General features: G+C 41.2%; 10 protein-coding genes across 10 annotated transcripts; 8 read left to right on the forward strand and 2 right to left on the reverse strand.

Annotated features, from left to right (window-relative positions):
• Positions 1–28: 28 nt before the first annotated feature.
• On the reverse strand, positions 29–1,609 carry TM35_000141060 (beta-hexosaminidase subunit beta; the record flags this gene model as incomplete). Its single annotated transcript, XM_029025551.1, has 1 exon — positions 29–1,609. One exon carries the CDS (start codon positions 1,607–1,609, stop codon positions 29–31), a length of 1,581 nt encoding a protein of 526 aa, XP_028882961.1.
• Positions 1,610–2,113: 504 nt separating this feature from the next.
• TM35_000141070 (Tat pathway signal protein) lies at positions 2,114–3,535 on the reverse strand (the record flags this gene model as incomplete). Its single annotated transcript, XM_029025552.1, has 1 exon — positions 2,114–3,535. One exon carries the CDS (start codon positions 3,533–3,535, stop codon positions 2,114–2,116), a length of 1,422 nt encoding a protein of 473 aa, XP_028882962.1.
• A 2,842-nt stretch (positions 3,536–6,377) lies between these two features.
• TM35_000141080 (uncharacterized protein) lies at positions 6,378–6,950 on the forward strand (the record flags this gene model as incomplete). The annotated part of the gene is made up of 1 exon (XM_029025553.1): positions 6,378–6,950. One exon carries the CDS (start codon positions 6,378–6,380, stop codon positions 6,948–6,950), a length of 573 nt encoding a protein of 190 aa, XP_028882963.1.
• Positions 6,951–7,201: 251 nt separating this feature from the next.
• TM35_000141090 (uncharacterized protein) lies at positions 7,202–7,915 on the forward strand (the record flags this gene model as incomplete). The annotated part of the gene is made up of 1 exon (XM_029025554.1): positions 7,202–7,915. The coding sequence occupies one exon, from the start codon at positions 7,202–7,204 to the stop codon at positions 7,913–7,915; it is 714 nt and encodes a 237-aa protein (XP_028882964.1).
• Positions 7,916–9,931: 2,016 nt separating this feature from the next.
• Positions 9,932–13,351, forward strand: TM35_000141100 (uncharacterized protein; the record flags this gene model as incomplete). Its single annotated transcript, XM_029025555.1, has 1 exon — positions 9,932–13,351. One exon carries the CDS (start codon positions 9,932–9,934, stop codon positions 13,349–13,351), a length of 3,420 nt encoding a protein of 1,139 aa, XP_028882965.1.
• A 232-nt stretch (positions 13,352–13,583) lies between these two features.
• On the forward strand, positions 13,584–13,898 carry TM35_000141110 (uncharacterized protein; the record flags this gene model as incomplete). Its single annotated transcript, XM_029025556.1, has 1 exon — positions 13,584–13,898. The coding sequence occupies one exon, from the start codon at positions 13,584–13,586 to the stop codon at positions 13,896–13,898; it is 315 nt and encodes a 104-aa protein (XP_028882966.1).
• Positions 13,899–14,263: 365 nt separating this feature from the next.
• On the forward strand, positions 14,264–17,323 carry TM35_000141120 (pentatricopeptide repeat-containing protein; the record flags this gene model as incomplete). The annotated part of the gene is made up of 1 exon (XM_029025557.1): positions 14,264–17,323. One exon carries the CDS (start codon positions 14,264–14,266, stop codon positions 17,321–17,323), a length of 3,060 nt encoding a protein of 1,019 aa, XP_028882967.1.
• A 199-nt stretch (positions 17,324–17,522) lies between these two features.
• TM35_000141130 (F-actin capping protein beta subunit) lies at positions 17,523–18,983 on the forward strand (the record flags this gene model as incomplete). Its single annotated transcript, XM_029025558.1, has 1 exon — positions 17,523–18,983. The coding sequence occupies one exon, from the start codon at positions 17,523–17,525 to the stop codon at positions 18,981–18,983; it is 1,461 nt and encodes a 486-aa protein (XP_028882968.1).
• A 360-nt stretch (positions 18,984–19,343) lies between these two features.
• TM35_000141140 (putative N-acyl-L-amino acid amidohydrolase) lies at positions 19,344–20,390 on the forward strand (the record flags this gene model as incomplete). The annotated part of the gene is made up of 1 exon (XM_029025559.1): positions 19,344–20,390. The coding sequence occupies one exon, from the start codon at positions 19,344–19,346 to the stop codon at positions 20,388–20,390; it is 1,047 nt and encodes a 348-aa protein (XP_028882969.1).
• A 423-nt stretch (positions 20,391–20,813) lies between these two features.
• Positions 20,814–21,806, forward strand: TM35_000141150 (putative aminoacylase, putative,N-acyl-L-amino acid amidohydrolase; the record flags this gene model as incomplete). Its single annotated transcript, XM_029025560.1, has 1 exon — positions 20,814–21,806. A coding segment is annotated over one exon (993 nt), but the record flags the coding sequence as incomplete, so codon positions are not given.

Below are 21,806 nucleotides of genomic sequence, written 5' to 3' on the forward strand. Positions count from 1 at the left end.
TTGCGACTCGCTGCACTCCGCACGGTGCCTATTGTGCATAACATGACCCAGGATCGCCGGGTGCCCGACGCGCAAGCTCATTATGGGCCGGTCCTGCGGCAATGCCACGCTGGTTCAGGAGGCACCGGAACGCAACGTACCGACCCTCCGCAGCAGCCACGGAGTTCACGTCCCGCCGCGACCAGAGCCGCTCAGCCACAGCGGCCGCGCGGGGCCACATGGTGTTCAGCGCCACACTGGCATCCACAAACTCACCCCACTGGCATGCCTCACCACCAAGCACCAGAGCACACTCCTCATCCGTCAAGGAAGTGCAAGGCTCAAACTCGTATGCTGCGTCCCATTTTGTGCCGTCCCAGTTCAGATACCAGTGGTGTTGGATGCTCACCAGTGCACGGTAGCCATGGGACGTCACATCCTTCAGGATCGCAGATGCGTTCTGTGCAAGCCATTGCTGCACCACCGTGCTCTTGTCAAGCTTTGTCCCGAACGTGGTCCACATCTCTTCCCAGCCAACAACAACGCGGTTCAGCCGACCAGACACGTGGGTCTCCACGTTCTTTGTGAAATTTAGTAGGGCCTCTCGCAGTGTTATATTGTGCTCCGCCAGCCACTCCATGATGTATGGGTTTTCCTCCCAGCACCGTGTATCAACCTCGTCCCCGCCAACGTGCAACATTCGCTCAGGAAACAGCTCGGCGATCTCCCGGAACAGATCCTCCACAACCCGATACGTCTTTTGTTTTGTGATATCTAGAACCCATGCATTCAGATTCGGATCGGTACACATGGGCAGAGGGCATATCTCTGGCATGCCAGCGCACATTGCAGACGTGTGAGCCGGTGAGTCAAATTCCATCATCACACGAACACCGCGCTCCATCGCGTAGTCACGCACCTCCTTCATGTCCTCGATGCTGAACCGCTCAGCAGGGGAGAAAGCACCATGCTCCGCAAGCTGCGGGTACTTCTTGCTCTCCATAGGGAACGAGTGTGCATCTGTGATGTGCCAATGGAAGACGTTGAACTTTGCGTACGTCATTGAGTCGATGATCTGCTTAAGCACAGGAACAGGTATAAAGTGCCGGCTCGTGTCCACCAGCATTCCACGGTGCGAGAAGCGTGGGAAGTCCTCCACGCGCCACGGTGCGTGGTGCAGCTCGTACCGATGCGAGCTGTAGTTGAACGAAATCAGCTGTGACAGTGTCTCCAGGCCGTGGTAGCAGCCGTAGATCTCCTCGCACTCCACCATGATGCCATTCACGCCGGCTGACAGTCGGTACGCCTCAGAGACGCCAAGCTGCAACGGCACAGACACATTCCACGCACACACAGCGACCACAGACACCGCCTGCACGTCCTCGTCAAGCTCAGCTGCGCGGTGCGTGAAGGTCCGCTTCACAAATCGGTCAAACGCACTTGTCAGATTCTCAGAAGAGCCACATGTGGAGGACAGCCGCATATTTGCACCATCAATTACAACGGTCCCTGTGCCGTTCGTGTAGTTCTGTGGCATCGGCCAGATAGGCGGGAACGCTGCATGCACGACGCAGGCTGCAAGCAGCTGTGCCACCACAAGCAGCCCAAGTGCGACACCTTGGCCACTCATTTTACCTCTGAAAACACTGTTTTGGGTGTAAGCTCAAACACTCTGCTCCTTTCCTAGTATACCTCACACATCACCAAGAAGAGAAAAAAAGAACAACAGTAGAATCACTAACCAAAGCAAAAGGCAAACGCACAAAAGGCCAAACAAGGTCGGCGTTGACCACCAATACTCCACCAAGAAAACACGTAAGAAGAAAAACGACCCACACCACATTGGGATTATTATTTCATATTATTTTCCTATCCGTTTTCTTTTGTTTGATGTATTTTTACATTATAAATGTTTATATATCCGTCTTCCTTGATCTTTTCTCTTTTTCCACTTTGTTAAGGACCCATATTTATTCATTCCCCATCAGAAAAAAATATCTGGTTTTTTTTTGCCTTTGCATATTATTAATTCTAAAAATAGAAATCCTATTCGTTTCTCTTTGTTGCTTTATGTGCGCTTCAAATAAAAATAAAAATAAAATAAAATAAAATTGTTTAGAGTTACTATTGGGTATTAAAAAATCAAGTGGGGTTTGCGGTCCGCGAGATCTGTAATGAGCAAACCAAAGAAGGAGTTGGCCCATGCAAACCAGGGTCGAGTGAAGTCAGTAACGTTATCCATGTTGAACGCCTCGTGCATAAAACCCGTATTGTGGGCTGACCTCTTCAGGGTTTCCAGTACCTCAGTAATCTCACTGTCATCATGCGAAGTGAGAGCCTGCATGATCAGTGCGAGAGGCCAAATCATGTTTTTGCCAGTGTGGGGAGAGCCGATACCTTTTCCTGCTTTGCCACTGAAGAACCATGGGTTTCTGTCGCTAAGCAGAAACGCTCGTGTTCTTTGGTATAAGGCGTTGTGCGTGTTGTATCCCAAGAACGGGGTTGATAGAAGGCTTGGATAGTTCGCATCATCCATCATTACCGCGTTGCCAAGTCCATCAACCTCGTAAGCGAGTATTTCGTCATTCGACTTCGCCACCTTCAGACCCTCCTCTACGAGGCGGCGTAAATGCCTTGCTTTGCGTTGTATATCACCAATCCGTCCACTGTATTCGGGAAAGGTGTCTGCCATCGTACCGCAGAGTTCCATGAGTTGCTGCAAAGCCACTGACGCCATGATGTTGGATGGCACGAGGAAATCCATGGACGTCATATCGTCAGATGGGCGGAAGGCTGAGCGAATCATACCAGTGTACCCTGTAGCGTTTTTGCGAGGATAGTACTCAAAGACACCATGAGGATATCTGCGGAAGAACATGTATGGATAAATGTTGTCCTGCATTTCAGTGGACTTCTGCTGGTCACTCATTGTGTCGAGAATTATCTCCATGGCCTTTATCCATTGTCGAACAACCGGTTGGAGGAACGTAACGTTGCCTGAGTCTGCTGTGACAACCTCATAGTTCAATTTAATGACAGCACAGAGGGAATCCAATTCGTACTTGCCTTCCCACACGGTGGGTGGCATCGGTGGAATCCTGTTATCAACCATGTAGTGGTTGTCGTTAGCAAACTCATTAAATCCGTTGGCGTAGGGGTCAATTAATACAGATTCCAAATGACGTCGTACCAACCCATGAAGCATCTCCATTAGCTTCTCGTCCCGCTTTGCGAAACGCATATATGGGAGCACTTGAAACATGGAGTCCCGCAGCCACATGGCGTTAATATCACCAGTAATGATGAAAGTGTCCTGCTCAGACGCCCGCAAAACCGTCGTATCCAATGTGCTTGGAAAGCAGTTTTCAAACAATGTGGCAAGATCCTTGTCCTTCATACGTTTGGTATAGTTCGCAATTACCTCCTCAATCGTGTCAGAGTGGTATTTGCGTTCCGTCCGGTTGGGCCGCGCAAGAGGAATATTAATCTCTTCTGCACCACATGTCTGCAGCACCCCGCACAAAAGAAGTGCGGACAAACACACCCAGTATAGCATAATGATTAAACTGTGAACTGTTCTTTTCACTGTCTTTCCTTTATCCTATTCTAATGTCACAAAAAAAGAAAAGAAAACATGAAACATTAGGGGTGATTATTTTGTTCCCTTACCCGGTGAAAGCAATAGTAAGGCTATCAAACCTCGAGGGGGCCCTTGCAGAGAGCTCACCTTTCCTATCTTGCTCCAGCGGGTTCCTATGGGCTAAAAGAAGAAAAACAATTGCCAGGGTGTACAATCTTAGAGAACCATTTGCACCCGAGTACTGAAGTAAAGTGCATCAGAAGGGATCTTCATCACTTCCTTCGCCACATTACTTCTCGCATTTGATATACATAAAAACAAATACCCAAATACACAAATAATACACGCAATATCTTCAAAAACACATCCCCAGTTAGTAACGTCGGTGTGCAAGCTTTAACAACATGGACCATGCATCCCAAATAAATGGTTTAAAGGGAAAAAATAGTAGTTATGGTTTTCATCCATTCCTCCTCCTTTTGACAAGTATTGCAAGACTATGTACACTTATCGTATCCACACCCTTATTATTATTATTATTATTACAAATAAAGTTTTTTTTTTAGAGAAAGCTACATTCCGTAGCACCCACAGACGTTATTCAAACATGAAGACTGGCATCCCTGACCTTTCCTAAATGACACAAGAAGTATCATCTGCCCAAAACCAATCATCTGCTTGACACCCACCCAGTCCCCTCTCAACACGTTACTGTTGGTTCAAGCACCTAGACAGAGTCTTTCAAGACCAGGACATCCAATGCATAGATTGTATACACTACAGTACCAGTTTATTTATTTGAGTTGTTTTCGGTGGTATGTAATAACCCACATGAAGATGCACCAACCAACAAACGAGGGGTTGTCACAATTACATCAATGGCCACATTTGCATTGAGGCCGCATCACACCTTCAAACACGTTTCTCTCAATGTTTACAAACCTCCTTCACCGCAGACAAGGGAAGCACCCCCATCGTCTCACTTCAACTTTCAAAACCTATGCACCCACAAACATAACACTAAAAAATACTACACTCCGGTTTGGTTGTACAACCTTCATTTCTTAGAATTATTTCTTTTCTATTGTGTCCGTCCTGTTTTTTTTTTCCAAGGTATCCAACTTATTAGGTTTTTGATGAAGATTGTTGATTCTTTTTGTTATAAAAGGGTGGTGGGAGCTCTTTTGGGGACGCACCTAGTTGTACTCAGAAAGGAAATACCCCACAATAGTTAAAACAGAAATCACTGGACAATTGATCGGTCTTTTTTGCCTCACTAAAGCATTCATAACAATCTACTGAAAAAAACATCAAGAGGTAGAAAGAGTGTACTATTGCAGGCATACGAAGCGCCATATTAAGAATAATCTCACATGCTTCCAAGTACATAATGAACCTGTCTCATCACACACTTCTTGAGAATTGTGGTTGTAGAATAAAGATAGAGGGTCATGTGTTGAATCACGTTTTATTTTTTTCATATTTCTTAATCCGAAGTGCTTTGGAGAAACGAAAACCATTAGATAGGTTATATCATTAAGCTTTAATAACAAAGACCAAACAAAGTATTATTCTGTTATAATGGGTGTATTTTCTTTTTATGGGGAATAAGTAATCTGAATATTTTTCAGATTACTTATATATATAATCCCATTTCCAGAGCACTCAAGAAGCGCTTTCAGAGGAAAGGATGAGAAAACAAATTTTGCGATCCTGTCAAAATCGTTTAGAGCTGATATTGGTAGGCAACTGTACATACTGGGCATCAACTATACCTCAACCCTATTTTATTCATTGGCAATTATATCTGAATAGGTCGTATTTATCTTCAGGGCAAACCATTCAGAAGCCGACAAAAAAAAAGGCATCACAGATGAAGTTATACGTTATTTGATCAGTCCTCAACTTCAGTTGTTTCAGATGGAGCACTCGACATTTCACGTCTTATTACTCGACATGGTAAAAACCATGATTTTCAAAATAAGGAAAAAAATGCGATAAATAACTTGCGCAAGAACGTTTTCCTCTTATCTTTTGCTAATCAAAGGAATAAAGTGCAAAATAGTATTACAATGAGTTCGAGATTATATTCCGCTGCCCCTGATCCCGGCAATGATAAGTCCCACGAAGGACAAGGTGTGATTGGAAGAACCCTAGAAGAGTTGGTCAAAAGCCATGCGAAACAAACAAAGTAGGGAAAGAAGAGCCATATTTCCTCACGAAAACAAGATGGAGAGCGACGCCATCATTCCAAGAATTTCTGAGAGCTTTTGTCTGTTCCCACAAAACACGTACACACACGCACACCAAAAAAAAAAAAAAAGAAACGAGAATAACAGGAGATTTGCTTTCAAAGCGCTTCCCGGGGCGGCGCCGCCAGAGACCCACACCGGGCATACGCACAGTCCCGGCAAGGAGACCCAGAAAAGCCACACTTGCGCCGGAACCGGCCAGCAATAGAGAATTGGGGAAGCCCCGCCGTCGGCGGGGGCGAGAGCCCAAATACCTCCAGCAAGCGGTTTCCGCGGTGCGGGGTTGGGGTCCCACGGTTTTTGGTTTTTTTTTTTTTATTATTTTTTTTCCGGCGGCGGGTTATGAGGCGGGTGTTCCCCAGACGCGCGGTTGTGAGGGAGTTGATGGTTTTTTTTTTTTTATGTTGTGGCGTGTTCGGTTTGGAGTCTTTTTTTTTTTTTCTTGTTTCATAGAGGGGTAATGTGCATCGGCTTTGCGTCTTTTTTTTTTTTTATTTTGGGTTTTTAACCGTGAGAGCTCGAAAGGAAATTGAAATATGAAGTTTTTTTTTTTACTTATGATAGTTATGATAGGATCAATTGTAGTATGTGCCAATGAATGTCGTGTTAAAAGCAATGATTCGGATACTTTCATGTCTTTGGAGTATCTTGCACACTATGGAAATGTTACGGCCCATTTGGATGAGAAGGAATTTACCGTTGGTGTGAGTTTTTGTCAGCCTGATGAGTATTCTTCGGATGGGCTGAAGTGCGGTCCAGGGTATATGATTATTTACTATGAAGGATGTGGGGCTACCTTTACTTCTTCAGGAGAGCTAAGCGAAGAAAATGGAACCATATTATTTAATCTTACATCACAAAGCAATTTTGTAGCAAATATGCAGGTGGAATGCGATAAAATGGTAAACGGTTTGCAGGTATTGGAGGCCAATTTGACCTCATCAAAAACTTATTTTTTTCGTTTCGCTTCTATGACTGTGTGTCCAGGCTATAAAACCAAAGGTGGTGATGATTTTCTTTCTAAAGGTGCTATAATTGTTATTGTCTCAGGAATAGTGGGTGTCGTAATTGCAACAGCGCTTATATTTCAGTGGAAGTCTAGAAGTCGCTCTGGCGAAGATTATACCCAACTTATTTAGTAAAATTCCATTATAAAGAGAATTATGAACATAAATCTATCTTCCCTCTATCCCTCCCTCTTCTAGTTATTTTTATTTATTTATATTTTAGTGCATTTAATTCGACGAATGCTGTTTTATTATTATTATTATTATTATTATTATTATTATTATTTGTTTTATGAAGAGACGTGGTATAGTGATGGTATACACTCTTCATGGTATTTCTCTTCAGATTTGTTTCTCTTTTTAGGCTTGTATCGTGCGTTGTTATGGTGGCAAAGTGTGAAGTTCACATTTCAGGAGTAACATTCTCCTACCTAGTCTCATCCTTATTGGGTTCAAATCCTACAGTAAAACACCAGTACTCCCTTTTTGGTAACTGTGATATTCGTGAGGATGATAGTGATGAAGCAGAGAGTACAAAAATTATTGAGGTTGTTCTGACAACTGTATTACCCGCAGGGGTGCCTGCACCCAAGGGTCCTGCTTTTCTAGGATATGCTTCGGCACGTAGATGTGGTCCTCATAAACTATCATACGATGACACAAAATTTCTTCTTGAGGGGACTTCTCAGCTTGATATTACACATGAGGATGGACCCTTTCGATGTCCATGTTTTTTGCTCTTGTTAACAATTTCTTCAGGTATTTCTTCAGTCAATGGTACAATCAAGGTAGAGTACAGTATTTTTCAGGGTGTGGGCTCCGAATATTCCAACCTTACAAATAAGAATGCAATTCCTCTTGTAATTGACAATATGGTAGATTCTCTTTCGGGTTTTGTTCGTCTTGCTAGCTTGGGTTCCCATGGCTCAAGACCTAAATCCAATTCATTTTCATTGCGAAATTCTCCACAAACTGTTGGAGAGACTTTTAGGTGTTCTCTTGCAGAGCTGGAGAGAGCAAGTAATAAGGAATATGAACTTCTTCAGCGCATAATGAATCTGGAGAAGAAACTTCAAAAAGAGACAAACTTCCACTGAGATAGAGGGAAGGGATTTGGGAAATATTATTGGTTTTCTTGCTTTTTTCTTTTGATTATTGGCATGAATTTTCACTGTTTATCTATTTCTGTATTTGCTGTGTAATTTTTCTTTTTGAAATGTCTTTATTTTTATTTCTAGTTTTTTTTTTTTCCAATATCATGATCGTGGTACTTTTTTAAATATCGATTGTGGCCGAATTCCTTTTAAAGTGAACGATTTGTTATGCTGGAGTAGAATGAAACTTTATTACTAGGGATTTAATTGGTGTAAAGAATGAAATGAATCTTTTTTATGGTTATAACCTAGAAACCAATTAAGAGTCTGAATCATGCTTTTAGCATGCGAGGTTATGTTGTGATTGTGAAAGTTTGTTTTCACTTTACTACACTTTTTCATATCGTATAGCAGCTTTCTAAGATGTTTTGTATGTTACCCATGGATACAGTTTAATTGCTCTTTTTTTTTGTTGTTGTTGTTGTTTTTTTATTTTTTTTTTTTGCAACGAAAAGCTTTTATTCAAATATTTGTGGTAATAGCAGGATCTTCTACAACTCTGAAGGTAAGTGACCATGGTGGGGTTCCATTAGTCAAAGAGAACGTTTCGATGATTACATTGAGTGTTTGTAGATTATTGGAATTTTGACTTTTGCATAATGTAAAGGCATCAAAATAAAATATGAAACCCTTAATGCTGTTAGCGAGTATGTTCATATTCATTCTGGTTTGTTCCATAGTTAGATTTATCTTGTTTTTATTTGATCTCGCTGTTATTAACAACTTGTACAAAAAGGCGATGTTTTCCTTATGATGGGGACGTTTTGTTAGACTATATGTCAAAAGGAAATTATACTTTCCCCAAGTACACTCTTAAATAGATTGTATTACTGATTTTATTGAGGAAAATTATAATGGGGGTTTTCCTAAACATTCAAAAAAGATGATTAAGGGGAGTGGTGGGGTATATCAAAATGCGTCTCACATAGTTCGTAAATCAAGTGGAACAGTGTATATTGGCTTTCTATCAGCTGCACATATGGATGTTGCTGAAGAAGAATCCTTCATGTCATGGCAAGTGATGATGTTAACCTTGAAGCCGGGATAAGTACTACTTTAATATTTCTTCATCTGCTACGGTATATTTGAGTATCCCATTGACAATAATGAGCTGAGTTTTTTTTTTTTTTTTTCTACAGTTACTTAGTAATGGAGGTATTGGGGATGGAGTGAGATCGGTAGAAGAGAATATACGTCTGGAAAGTATTGTAAAACTGTCTGCAAGGCGGTTAGTCCTGGAAATTGCCTTTATTTAACCGTGAGGAATCATTCATTGCGATAGCAAATGTTAGAATGGTCTTCTCTTGATGTACGAAGGCACTATGAAATAATCTAATTTTGGGCTCTCAAATCGGATTAGATCAAATATGAGTGTAAAAACGATGGTAGGTACTCGCCTAATTATTATTATTATTATTATTATTATTTGGCCGTTGGGATTTTATTGGTAACTTACTTTATTCTGCTGAAAGTGGAGGCAATGAACATTTAAGGAAAGAAAGCAATATTTTGAGTATGGATTTGCGTGGTTTAAACTGATGAACTATGCTGCATCACTCTAGAGAGTGATGTGTACATACAGGTTTTTTTTTTTTGTTTCTATGCCACCCCTCTGGAGTGGTCTCTCCTATCCTCGATACCTTGAAGAATAATATGTTGATTTTATTATGAACTGTTGCGTTTCACATTCTTTTTGACGGGGAAAGCAAATGATGAACATTTTGAACATTTACCTATTTTTTTGTAGTTGGTAGGCAATAGGTTATTGCCAGGGAAAATTACCTTTGCATTTTAAGTTCCTTTTCTTACTGACTAGTTTTCTTTTTTCCTCACCTTAACATTTGAAGGAACGAATATCTGGGTGTCTGTGTCTATGTGTGTGCTTCTCATATATACGTATATATATTTTTTTTTTCGTTTTTGTGTGTGTATGTTTTTCTGCATAGCTTATCTCATGTAATGATACTTTCTATTCCGATTGCAAATAGTAATGACAGTTCCTATATCACGGTAACAAGAGGGGATTGGGAGCGCTCAAAAAACAGGGTATACCCTTCAGTAACAGCCTCACCCTCAGGAGGGTGTTTTTTGGTAAATGATGGATTTCAAACTGTAATGTGTACATTGGAGCCTGAAGACACTTACCGCGTCCATGGAACCTTTTTCTTCAGACAGAATCGACATGATTCCCCAGTGCTATCTTTCATTGATACTAATCAAACTGTAAGTGACTTTGATTCTTTACAACATTCAAAACCAACTTCAGTATCGGTAAGAAACATACATATTAGTGGCCTAGGAGAAATAGTTCATGTCTCATTTTTATCCCCAGATAAATTTGTACTGGTTGCATCTGGGGGTTGTATAGGATTTGTAATTACCACCCCGCAATCTTGCATTTCCACAGGTTACTCTGCTCGTTTTAGCAACTTGTGTGATATTATGTGTGGTTGCGGGGTACCTGATTCACCTTTCCTTGTCGTGTTAACTTTACAAGGAATATGTGGTGTTGTAGATGTCAATAACAGCGTACTCTTAAGTCTTACTAGACAGAATATTATTCTTGAACTAGGTCCCCCGACGTCATGTGCGGCTTTTTTAGAAAACGGGAAAGAAGAAATTCATATTTTAGCGACTTTTCCATCAACTCAGGTGGTGCAAACATTTTCTGTATCGAAACAGGCCTTAAGTACTGATCTTGAGGATAAAGGAAACTTTGCTGAGGTGTTTTTCAAACCTCATCCATTGAGTTCATATGCCTATTCTTATGTTAACAAGTTTGGAACATCTTTTCTTGTGACTTCGGTTTGGCGTGATATAGTTCAGTTTTCTGTTTGGAACGGAGAGAAATTGCGGAATAAAATTCTTCTCAAAAATGAGATGAGCGTTCCTTACGTTTCTGGATTATGGGTAGGTAATGTTTTTGTGATTGCTCGTGCAGATGGCATGGTATTACCCTTCTCTGTTCGATTTGATGAGGGAAAGTTTGAAGAGCTTGAAGTTATACCACAAAAACATATTGCCCTCACATCCTCTTGCTGTACCTTTATACATGGTAATTCCGATTATTTCTTGCTATTGAGTCTGATTAATTTGGAATCCCTATGGAATGGCACACCAGGTGGAATATGTGTAACTGATAGCAACAACCAAAATCACTTATTAAAATTATGCGAAGAGCGGCAAAACAAAACGGACACACTTCTTATTGATATTACTTTTTTCTGCGAAAATATTGCAGTAATCAGTGTAAAACGTTCTGGGGATTGTTTGGCATTTGTTCCTTCAGGCAATGAACTAAAAACCTTATTTTTGGCTCATGAAAATGAAGCTGAAAGTGTTACTTCTTGCTTGCTTTATAAAAGGCAAGAAAATATTTTTGTTACGGGACATGTACATGGAGGCATACATGTTTGGGTTTCTGGAAAGAAAAAATCTGTCATTGACATGGTACACACAGGAGTAGTAGATAAAATTATCTATTTAACAGAAGGAAATGAACAGTTAGAATGTGACTTTATTTCTGTTTGTACAGAACGTGGAACTGTAGCTCTCCATCACTTTGAGACGTTTCAGTGTACTCGTATTTTACAAGCACCATGTACACCTCTTACTAGTTTAATATGGGATCAACAAGCCGAATGTGCGTTTATGGTTTCTGGAAATATTGGAAACCTCTGGCATATTCCCACCTGTCGTTTGGAGCGTGTTTTTTATGCATCATCGCTTATTTCCAAAACCTCAGGTTACCGAGACCTTTTGGCTTGTAGTTCAAATATTGATCCAATCACAGTGGATAGAATTTATGCTTGTGGGGACATTCACTTCTCTTTGACATTAAATATTTTTTCACTGGTAGATATTTTGATCCAACACACTGCGAGTAATACATCACCTGCATGCCGACTGGCGTTATCCGTTCTATTTTGTAACTCTCCAAGTATGAATTCAGAATTCCCTGAGTTACTTAATTTGTCTAAACCTGGATTGGGCGGAGGTTTTTTTGAAATCGGTACTCTCTGTGCTGGACAATCTGCGAAGTACCTACTAGCCATTATTCTTCTTATAGAAGCGTTAAAGAAATCCCCAGAATTAACTTGCTCTATTGATTCAAAAGAAATGAAAGCGTTATGTGAGTCAATGGTAAACTCGGGTCATGTTGAACAAGCACCTGAACCTGAAGATGTTATTATTCAAGCTCTTCCACTTCTTTTGCGTTTGCCAGAAGTCTCTAGGAAGGCTATTCGTGCCTTAATAAGGGTGGCAGGGGAGCAACTCACATCTACTCAAGTATTAGATTTACTGGAGAAGTTACACCATATTGCTTCCGATGAATCTTCTGTTAGTCGTTTGTTTAATATTTCAAAAAAAATGAGTGATATGGATATGTGCTGTTATAAAATGTTTATTCAAGTAGTAGTTCTAAGCGAACTGAAGTATGATAATAATGATAATTCCGTAAATTGTACCATAGAAAAGTTAAGGACGATTGCATCAGAATTTACAGAATTCTTAGTTAATAGGGAAGAGAGAAGTTCCTTAATACTTTTGCTTTACATTCTTAGAGAGTATTACCACTATCTTGCGGTAAACATACTGAATAATACAAAAGAAATTGTCGATGCGATAGGTACCTTGGCATTTGAAAAAGAAGGAGAAGTTTGTAATGCAGCTGTAAAAACTCTTGTGAGCATCGCAACTGTTGAAGGAAAAGGATTTTTTGATAATCGTATGAATCAATGGTATAATGAAAAACGTTCGTGGAGACCCCGTATTATTACATTTTTTGGAAACTTTATTGAATCTGTTCCGGTTCAATCATATTCTTTCTTTTCAATTATGATGAGGTTTTTTCTACGTGCACTTGATCCTCACAATCCAAACAAGGAAGAACGAAACTCATGTGTAATGCCTGTAACACATGTAATTAGACTAGCTGTAGTGTACCTTCCAAACGTATCCTTTCAGCAGCACCTGCAGTATCTGGCTGTTGGAAATAAAGACGGTGTGGTACAGGTTGTAAATATGAAAACAACAGGGATTGTTGCTTCTTTCCATTCACACAAAGAGGGAATCCTTTGCGTTTCATACAGTAGCAATACTTCCAGTCATGACATAGCAGTCCTAGGAGAAAATATGGAAACTGTGAAAATATGGAGAGCTAATCGTACTGGAAGTGTTTTAAGTGCGATTTTTGCAGGTCCTATGGTTGAATTTCGGCTGAGATTTACAGTAGATATTCCTAAATTTGATCGAGACTCATCAAAAGACTCTGAGCATCTTTCATTGATTACCAAATGCAGACTTAGGTGGCTTTCGCCACATTGTGTGGAGCTAAGTTCACCATGGCATGATAGGATTCAACTTTCAGTACAATAGTTTCAAAGATGATATTACTTTCCTTTTCTCTACTTGAGTAACTCAAGGGGAAAGTTATTGTTCTTTTTTTTTCCTCTCTTATCTCTTCCGCCTTTTCCTATTTCTATTTCTATGTATGTATTCTGTATTTATTGCCTTTGTTTCCCTCCCTTCACCAGCTAACTCTTTTTTTTTTTGCTGTTTTCGTTTTTCACCGCTTAATGGAAAGTGAAAAAAAAAAAAAAACAAGGTTATGTCTGAGGACTCTGAGCTTCCATGGTTTGCTCGTCTGGTTAACCATGTTCTTACGCCCGGATCTGCCTTGTCGCCCACAGTCTGGATAGCGTTCAATGTTGTGATGTTCGCACTATTCTTCTCTTGGATGATGATAGTCATTGCCATGCCGGATAACATTCACGTGTGGGCGTTTGGTTTCCTTGGAGCTGGTTTAGCCTTCTCTACGAACTGGTTTTTTAAGGAGCTTTTCGGTCGCGGACTTGATACCGAGATAGAAAAGAAAGATACTGTCTCAGACCATTCGGAGTTACATACCAAAAAGGAAAACTGAACTACATTGAAGAATAGTAATGAGGCGTTTTTTTTTTTTGGGGGGGGGGTGGTTGTATTCAAGACCACCTTTTGTTAGTGGTGGTACCGGTGTGAGTGTGGGTGTATATGTCTGTAAAGACTCTTAAAGTTTGTTTTTTCACTTGAACCCCTTCACAAATGCAATTGCAATTGCTGAAAGTAAGAGGACTGAGGTTCCTTCCTTTCTTTCAGTAACATTGCTATTGTGTTTCTTGATGATGCCGGCAGTTAAATAATTACAAAAAAAAGAGTAAGTCCTATCAATATGCTTGCCACTTCTGTTCTTACCACGCTTTGGTATTTCTAATTGTATGCCTTCTTTTTTTTTCCTTTCTAAGAGATTGTATGTTAACCACATCAAAGCGCCTTCCAAAGGCACTTTCACCGTATGCGCAGGCACTAAAGCATGTTGCGCTTAGAGGTGCCGTTGCCTTTGGCCCAAGTGCCAGAGAAATGGAGTTGGACATGTACCGAAAGGGTACACTACCGGCGGATTACCGGCCGCCTGTTCAAGGGAAGTGGGATGATACCATCGAGCGCTGGGCGTACGCCTGGCAATTTCCTGCAGAAGAAGAGCAAGATGATGTGGTGAGTATAGTAGAACGCAACTTCTCGGGTATGCAGGCTTTATTGGAATTTGGTGATAAGTTACTGCAATCACCACCTTCCAGTAAGCCATTTTCAGGAAAGAATTCGATGGTTTATCCTCCTATAATTGGTAAATTTGATACTGAGAAAGTAGAATTATTACCCTCTACTTCTAATTACGGGAATCTAGAACAAGATGTGTCAGAATTAGTCTCAAATGATATAGTGTGTTCCCCTCATGATACTATAACTGCAGCGGAGCTATCAGCTAGTGTTAATATTCCTGTGGCATACATTGATGATGGATCGGAGGTAAGTAATGCCAGTAAGCGACTTGCATTTATACTGGAAGATTTTGGTTTGGAATATACTGAAGATGGACTAATCGTGGTTATTTCGGCACTATCAAAACAAAATCATATTTCTATTAGTCGAGCTATTTTTGAATTTGCTTCTTCTGTTGGATTAGGACCATCTGCAGAATTGTATAAGGCGTTAATGAAACATGCTTCTCGACGTGGAGACGTAAATGAATCGATGGCTCTTATTGAGGAAATGAAGGAAAAGGGAATAACTCCTCGTATTGGTAACTGGCATGAACTCATGCGAACTTTTTATTATGCAAAAGATTACCCTGCTGTAAGTCAGATTGTAGACAATATGAAAATGTATGCAAATATTGAACCAAATGAAGTTACGTTTGCTTTGCAACTAAAAGCCCTTGCCAAGGATACTTCTCAACTTAATTCTCTTGCAGAGGCTATTCAGTTATTTGATCAAATGGAGAACGTTTACGGGTTTATTGCATCTCGTCCACACTATGATACAATGATGGCTCATCTTAGTCAAAGCCCCAAACCGGAGATGCGGCTTCGATGTGAGGAACTAGCGCACAAAATGGAACTTATGGGTATTATATGGAATGCTAATACATATCTTAATCTTATTCGATCATCTCAAGTAGTTGGAGATATAAAAGCGGTAGAAAAATATCTTTGTAAAATGCGAGATGACGGTGTTACGGTAAATATCATGCATTTATCATGGGCTATTCAAGCACATGTACAAAGTATTATTCGAATTGATTACGCTGCTATGAAGGAAAAATCAGAAGATCCTCTTCCTATATGGCTTGATCATCTTGAAACTTGTTTTGGAATTTATGACTTAGTTGTTCGACGTGGATGGACGATGCAGTTACCCTTCGTTAATTCTCTCCTTCGTTTGTGTTGTCAGGCTACCATGTTGGCTATGGAACATACACCAGATGAGGTTAAAACTATTGGAAGGTTTGAGGAACAGTCTAACAAGATTTGGAACCATACATTTGAAGAATGGCAACTGAAAAAGGATGTTTACAGTTATGAATGCTATATTGCTCTCTTAGCACATCAACAACGTATAGATGAAGCAGAAAAACTTTTTCAAGAAATGGTTTTAAAAGAGGAATTGACACCTTCTCGAAGGACTTATGATTGTTTAGTTTTTATGCACCTATCATCAGGTGAAGAAGGAGGTACGGCGAGAGCGTTAAGATATCTAGAGGCTATGGAACGTGCTGGTATTCAAATTAGACCTTCATTCCTAAAGAAGATTGTTCGTGTGAACAATGCGGCGGGATACAAACGTGATATGAAACGCCGAGCAAGGCGCATTATGCAGGCTAGAGAAGAATATCTCGCAAGAAAAGAAAGCAATGTTGGTTTTGAAGAGGGACCAACAAGAGAGGAAACTGTTGATTCAGAGGGTAATCCTGTTCTTTCTCCTCTACCTATTTCACCGACATCAACACTTGCTTGGTGGGAAAAATGGAAAAAAGAGACGTTAAGCAAGCATGAATTATTTACGGAAGAATCTGCAGATGGAACTCCAAAGGGTGAAACATTTGAAGAAAAAAATGAAGCTCTTAGACAGATGGGAATCATTTCTTCATTTCCAACCAAAGAAGATGTTCCACAGCTTAATAAGCACAAGATATTACCCCTCATTCGATCACAGGAGGGAGAAATGGCAGGTAGCCTCTGGGCAATGGACGGTGGAGAGTTTTCATATCCAAAGGATGGTGGTGGACCGCAAGGTTGGGGTGTTCGTTTATGGCGAGAACGACAAATAGTCAAACAAGAGTATAAGAAGACTCTCGACGGGTCACAACCCGTGCCTGAATTCTCGGATTTGGGTAACGCTGTTCGAAAGACTGGCGATCAGTTAGACATTGAAAGGAGTGGAGCTCAGTCATTTGGGGAACTGTCTGATTATCATCAGTTTCCCGATCACCGCTTTGACGATGGTGCGCTGAAGCCCTATTCAGAGATGGCAACACCTGTTCCTGTCTCAGCGGAATTAGTTTGGCAGGGGGAGACGCAAGACAAGTTATCACCATACAAATCTGATGAGGAGATAGCCCTTGAAAATGATAATACATTCTTCTCTGATCTATCTAAAGAGGCGAAGGAAAAGATAAACGCATCAGTAAAAGCAATTCAGAACAAAGAAGAGAATTTAGTAAGTGTTAAAGGAAAAGGTGTAACGAGACGTTCCAAGTATGACTACTTGGAGAAATGGCGAGATATGTACCGTTATGGTACACTTGAAGTCCCTGAGGGACCGACATTGCATTTTGGACGAACCCCAGATGATCATAAAGAGACGATGGCTTCTTTGGTACGGGAGTGGTATCAAAGAAATAAAAAGAGCCCTGCTACCACTGAAAACCTTCAGAGATGGGAGAACGACATGCAGAGAGACAAAGAAGCATCAGCATCAAGGAAAGCACTCAATAGGCGAGGTCGATCCAGACGTTTTCATAGAGGTGAATGATAACGTCAGCGAAACGATAATAAGAAAACATTTTTCTTTATTCGGATATCTCTAATTTCATTTTCTGTTATTATTGTTAATATTATTACTATTATTGTTTTTTTTTTTTAATGCTTATTCTGTATTCGCCTCCAATGTTTTTTTTTTTTTTTTTCTTCTTTGGTTTAATCAAAAGTATCTCTAACGTTAGGGTTAAGTTATGTGTGATTTTTCAGACAAAAAGGCGAATGTGGCATCTGCGGCTGCCTCCTTACTCGCTCACTATCCTCCTCGGAGAGGTAGATGTACTCTGGATGGTATTCTAGAATTGTGTAAATGGAGAGATTCAGAAGCTGTTTTAGACATCATAAATGAAGAAATATCACCAACAGAAACATCATGGCCTGTTATAATGTGTCCATCGTCCACAACCCAATTGCAGTCTTCAACGCACCATCGCTTTATCGCATCGGAATATAATAGAGTTGCTGACAGTTATCGTTGCCCAGTATGCAATGAATATGTGTGTAACAATGAGGTTATTGATATGTTACCCAAGACAACGGGAGTACTTCGGCAAGTTGAGTCTTCGGCGAATTCTACATTTGGCGAGTATGCTCATAAATATTATGGAAAAGATTGCACAGCTTCCGTATACACTTGGGAATGTGACCCAGAGAATAGGAACACTGTCATGGGTCTTGCTTTAATGATTAAGAATCGTTATAAAACTACAGATGACACTAGCTCGGGGGATTTTAGCAAACAGGGAGCGCGTGGTGTATGGCAGAGCGCCCATGTGGGTGTTGTGGACATTTCCACAGGTACGTATCACTTTCAGAGTTCATTTTATCTGGATATTGCTCTTCCTTTATGTTCAGCAGAAACTATGGCGGGCCCCCGAGCACGGTTCAATGGGAATGTGGCGTCAACAATGTTTTGTTTTGAGCGTCACGCCACAGTAACACCGCTAAAGCTGGACGACCTTATAGCCTCTATTGGAGAACAAGTACAATCAACTGAAAACAGTTTTCGTAGTCGTCTTGTTGAGATATACTTTGGAAAGGCAGAGTCAGTTGCCCATGGGATTCGCACGGCACCTCAGACTGCAGTTTCCATATCGCCTCAAAATAAGAGCGAAGAACATCCTGGTCGTTTTCAACCATCAGAAACTCCTTTAGTATCAACCATTGACAGTGGGCGCAGGCACAAAACAGATTCAGACCTTAATACTCAACGACAATTGGATCAAGTTTGTAATCTAAGTAAACCGAAAGATAAAAGTGAACTGTACTATCCATTACAAGATGAAGATGTCCAAGTTGATGAATGGATTAAAGTGTACGATGACCAAGGAAATCCTTATTATTATAATGAAGAAACAGGCGAAACTTTATGGAATAAACCTTCTAACGAGACTATTGTATTGGGTATTCTCCAGAGTTTAAATCTGGCGAATCCGCCAGAAAAGTACTATCGAAAGATGAGAAAATATTTTAGACATTACGGCATGCCATTTAATCTTAGCGCGTTCCTATCACTAATAAATGATGACCAAATACTTGAACTAGATGATGGTTCGACAGTAACTGCGTTAGAATATCTTGTGCCTGTCTATGGTGACCGCCGCAAAATACACGTATACATATCTCAAACCCAGCAAAACAGTCTGTCAAAATAGTTATACATCTAATCGAGTCGTTTTCTCCCCTCTTTTTTGATATTGCTAGTTACACCAAAAGTTTTATCGCTTATATACAGTATACTCTTCACATTTTCTCAATTAAAACTAATTTACAGAAAGAAAACACTTCTGCAGACGTGGGTTTTTTTTTTTTTTTTTTGCTAACGTTATTATTATTTGTTGTTGTCCTTTTGTTTTATCTTTTGAAGCTTCCAATACGTTACGAACACTATAAAGAATCTCATCGTCTCCGTACAACCGGAAGTTGTGCAGTGGCGCCGCTACATCCATGAAAACCCCTGCTTGAGTCATGAAGAACAACCGACAGCAGATTATGTTGCAGACATACTCAGGAAAATGCCAGCACCTCTTGATATCAAGCGATTAACACCAACCAGTGTAATCGCAGATCTCCAGGGTGGTGCTGGAGAGGGTCCCATGTACGCACTGCGTGCAGATATGGATGCCCTGCCATTACAGGAGGAAAGTGGAGAGCCCTTCAGTTCGAAAAAGCCTGGTGTAATGCATGCCTGTGGTCATGACACGCATACTGCAATGCTTCTTGGTGCTGTAAAGGTGCTTTGTCAAGTTAAGGACAAGATTCGTGGCACTGTGCGGTTTATCTTCCAACATGCTGAGGAGGTTAGTCCAAGTGGTGCAAAGCAGTTGGTGGAGCTTGGTGTACTTGATGGTGTGAAGATGATTTTTGGGCTTCACAATTGTCCACTAACACCTCCTGGTAAGGTGAAGACACGTCCTGGAGTTTTCAGTGCTGCTGTTTTTGATTTTGACATTGTGATCAAGGGTAGGGGCGGTCATGCTTCAGCTCCCAACAAGTGTATTGACCCTATTGTTATTGCATCGCATATTGTAATGGGTATGCTTGGTATACCACGTCAGTTTACGGCACAGACGGCCCCTGTTGTAAGTGTGACAACAATCACTGGTGGAACGGGGAGTTTCAATGTCATTCCAGACACTGCGCAAATAAAGGGTACGATTCGTACAATTGATAGAAAGGCAGAGGAGGAAGCTCCTGCGCTACTGAAGAAAATGGTTGAGGGTGTTTGTGCCATACACGGTGCTGATTTCACTATTGACTGGCCTGAACCTGTGTACTCAACATACAATAGCCAAGAGGCCTTTGACTTATGGAAGTCTGCTATTGATGCCTCCCTTGGATCGGATGCATTTATCTTGCAGTCTGAACCCAATTTTGGTGCTGAGGACTTCTCAGAGTATCAGCGGGTTGTGCCGGGTTGTTACGCCAACATTGGTGTACGGAATGAGGCCATTGGAGCAGTGCATAACTGCCACAGCTCAAAGTACAAGGTTGATGAGGCCGGGTTTTTGACAGGCGTAAAGGTTCATGTGGCGTTGATTGAGAGCCTTATGATGAAATAAAGTCAAGAAAAAGAAATTTATTTAGTCTAACTGGTACGTTCGACCATTACATTTTTCTTTTATTTATTTGATAGCCATTCCCACTATGTTAAAGCGTAAAATAAATAAAGAAACATACGATGGGATGTGCTTTTTTGTTGTAATTCTTCTTTTTTCAATGTGTCTTCAAGCTGTTAGGCTGCTCAGGATATTTTTTTTTTCTGTTATCCCAAGAATTTGGAGGTCCCACGTAACCCACCCCATCGTTCCGGGGGATTGTAACCAAATCAAGTGAAAAGACTTTCGATGAACAACTGATGTCACATCTTTGTAGAAGACGGGGTTTCTATTATCGTTTGTATTACAACCATCCTAAGCATTGTTTTCTTTGTTTTTACTTACTTGCTCTCCCGACTCTTTTTAACAAGGGTAAGCTAAAAAAGCATGTCTTTCATTCACACTCTAATTACAGCTGTACAACCGGAAGTTGTGCAGTGGCGCCGCTACATCCATGAAAACCCCTGCTTGAGTCACGAAGAACAACCGACAGCAGATTATGTTGCAGACATACTCAGTAAAATGCCAGCACCTCTTGATATCAAGCGATTAACACCAACCAGTGTAATCGCAGATCTCCAGGGTGGTGCTGGAGAGGGTCCCATGTACGCACTGCGTGCAGATATGGATGCCCTGCCATTACAGGAGGAAAGTGGAGAGCCCTTCAGTTCGAAAAAACCTGGTGTAATGCATGCCTGTGGTCATGATGCGCATACTGCAATGCTTCTTGGTGCTGTAAAGGTGCTTTGTCAAGTTAAGGACAAAATTCGTGGCACTGTGCGATTTATCTTCCAACATGCTGAGGAGGTTATCCCAAGTGGTGCAAAGCAGTTGGTGGAGCTTGGTGTACTTGATGGTGTGAAGATGATTTTTGGGCTCCATGTTGCTGCTGCCATACCTGCAGGTAAAATTGCTTCACGCTGTGGAACTCTATATGGATCCTGTGATGACTTTGACATTGTGATCAAGGGTGCTGGTGGACACGCCTCTCAGCCTGAGCTCTGTATTGACCCCATTGTGATTGGCGCCCAAGTTGTTACAAGTCTGCAGACCATCGTCTCACGCCGCATTGGTGCGCTGACAGCTCCTGTTCTGAGTGTGTCAACGTTCCACGGCGGCACTGGAAGCTACAATGTGATCCCCGACAGTGTACATCTGCGCGGCACACTGCGGTGTCTGGACCGTGACGTTCAGGCACGTGTGCCTCGTATGGTGGAGGAGATCGTTGCTGGTGTTGCCAAGGCACACGGCGCCCAGCACGAAGTAACTTGGCTGGAGCCAAACATTGTGACGTACAACGACCCAGCGGCGTATGAAATTGTAAAAAGCGTCGTTTCTGAGTTTGTGGCTGCGGATGCTTTTGTTGAACTGGAGCATCCC

The sequence above is a fragment of the Trypanosoma theileri genome, assembly GCF_002087225.1.
Source record: "Trypanosoma theileri isolate Edinburgh chromosome Unknown TM35_Tth_14_V1, whole genome shotgun sequence".
Classification (NCBI taxonomy): domain Eukaryota; phylum Euglenozoa; class Kinetoplastea; order Trypanosomatida; family Trypanosomatidae; genus Trypanosoma; species Trypanosoma theileri.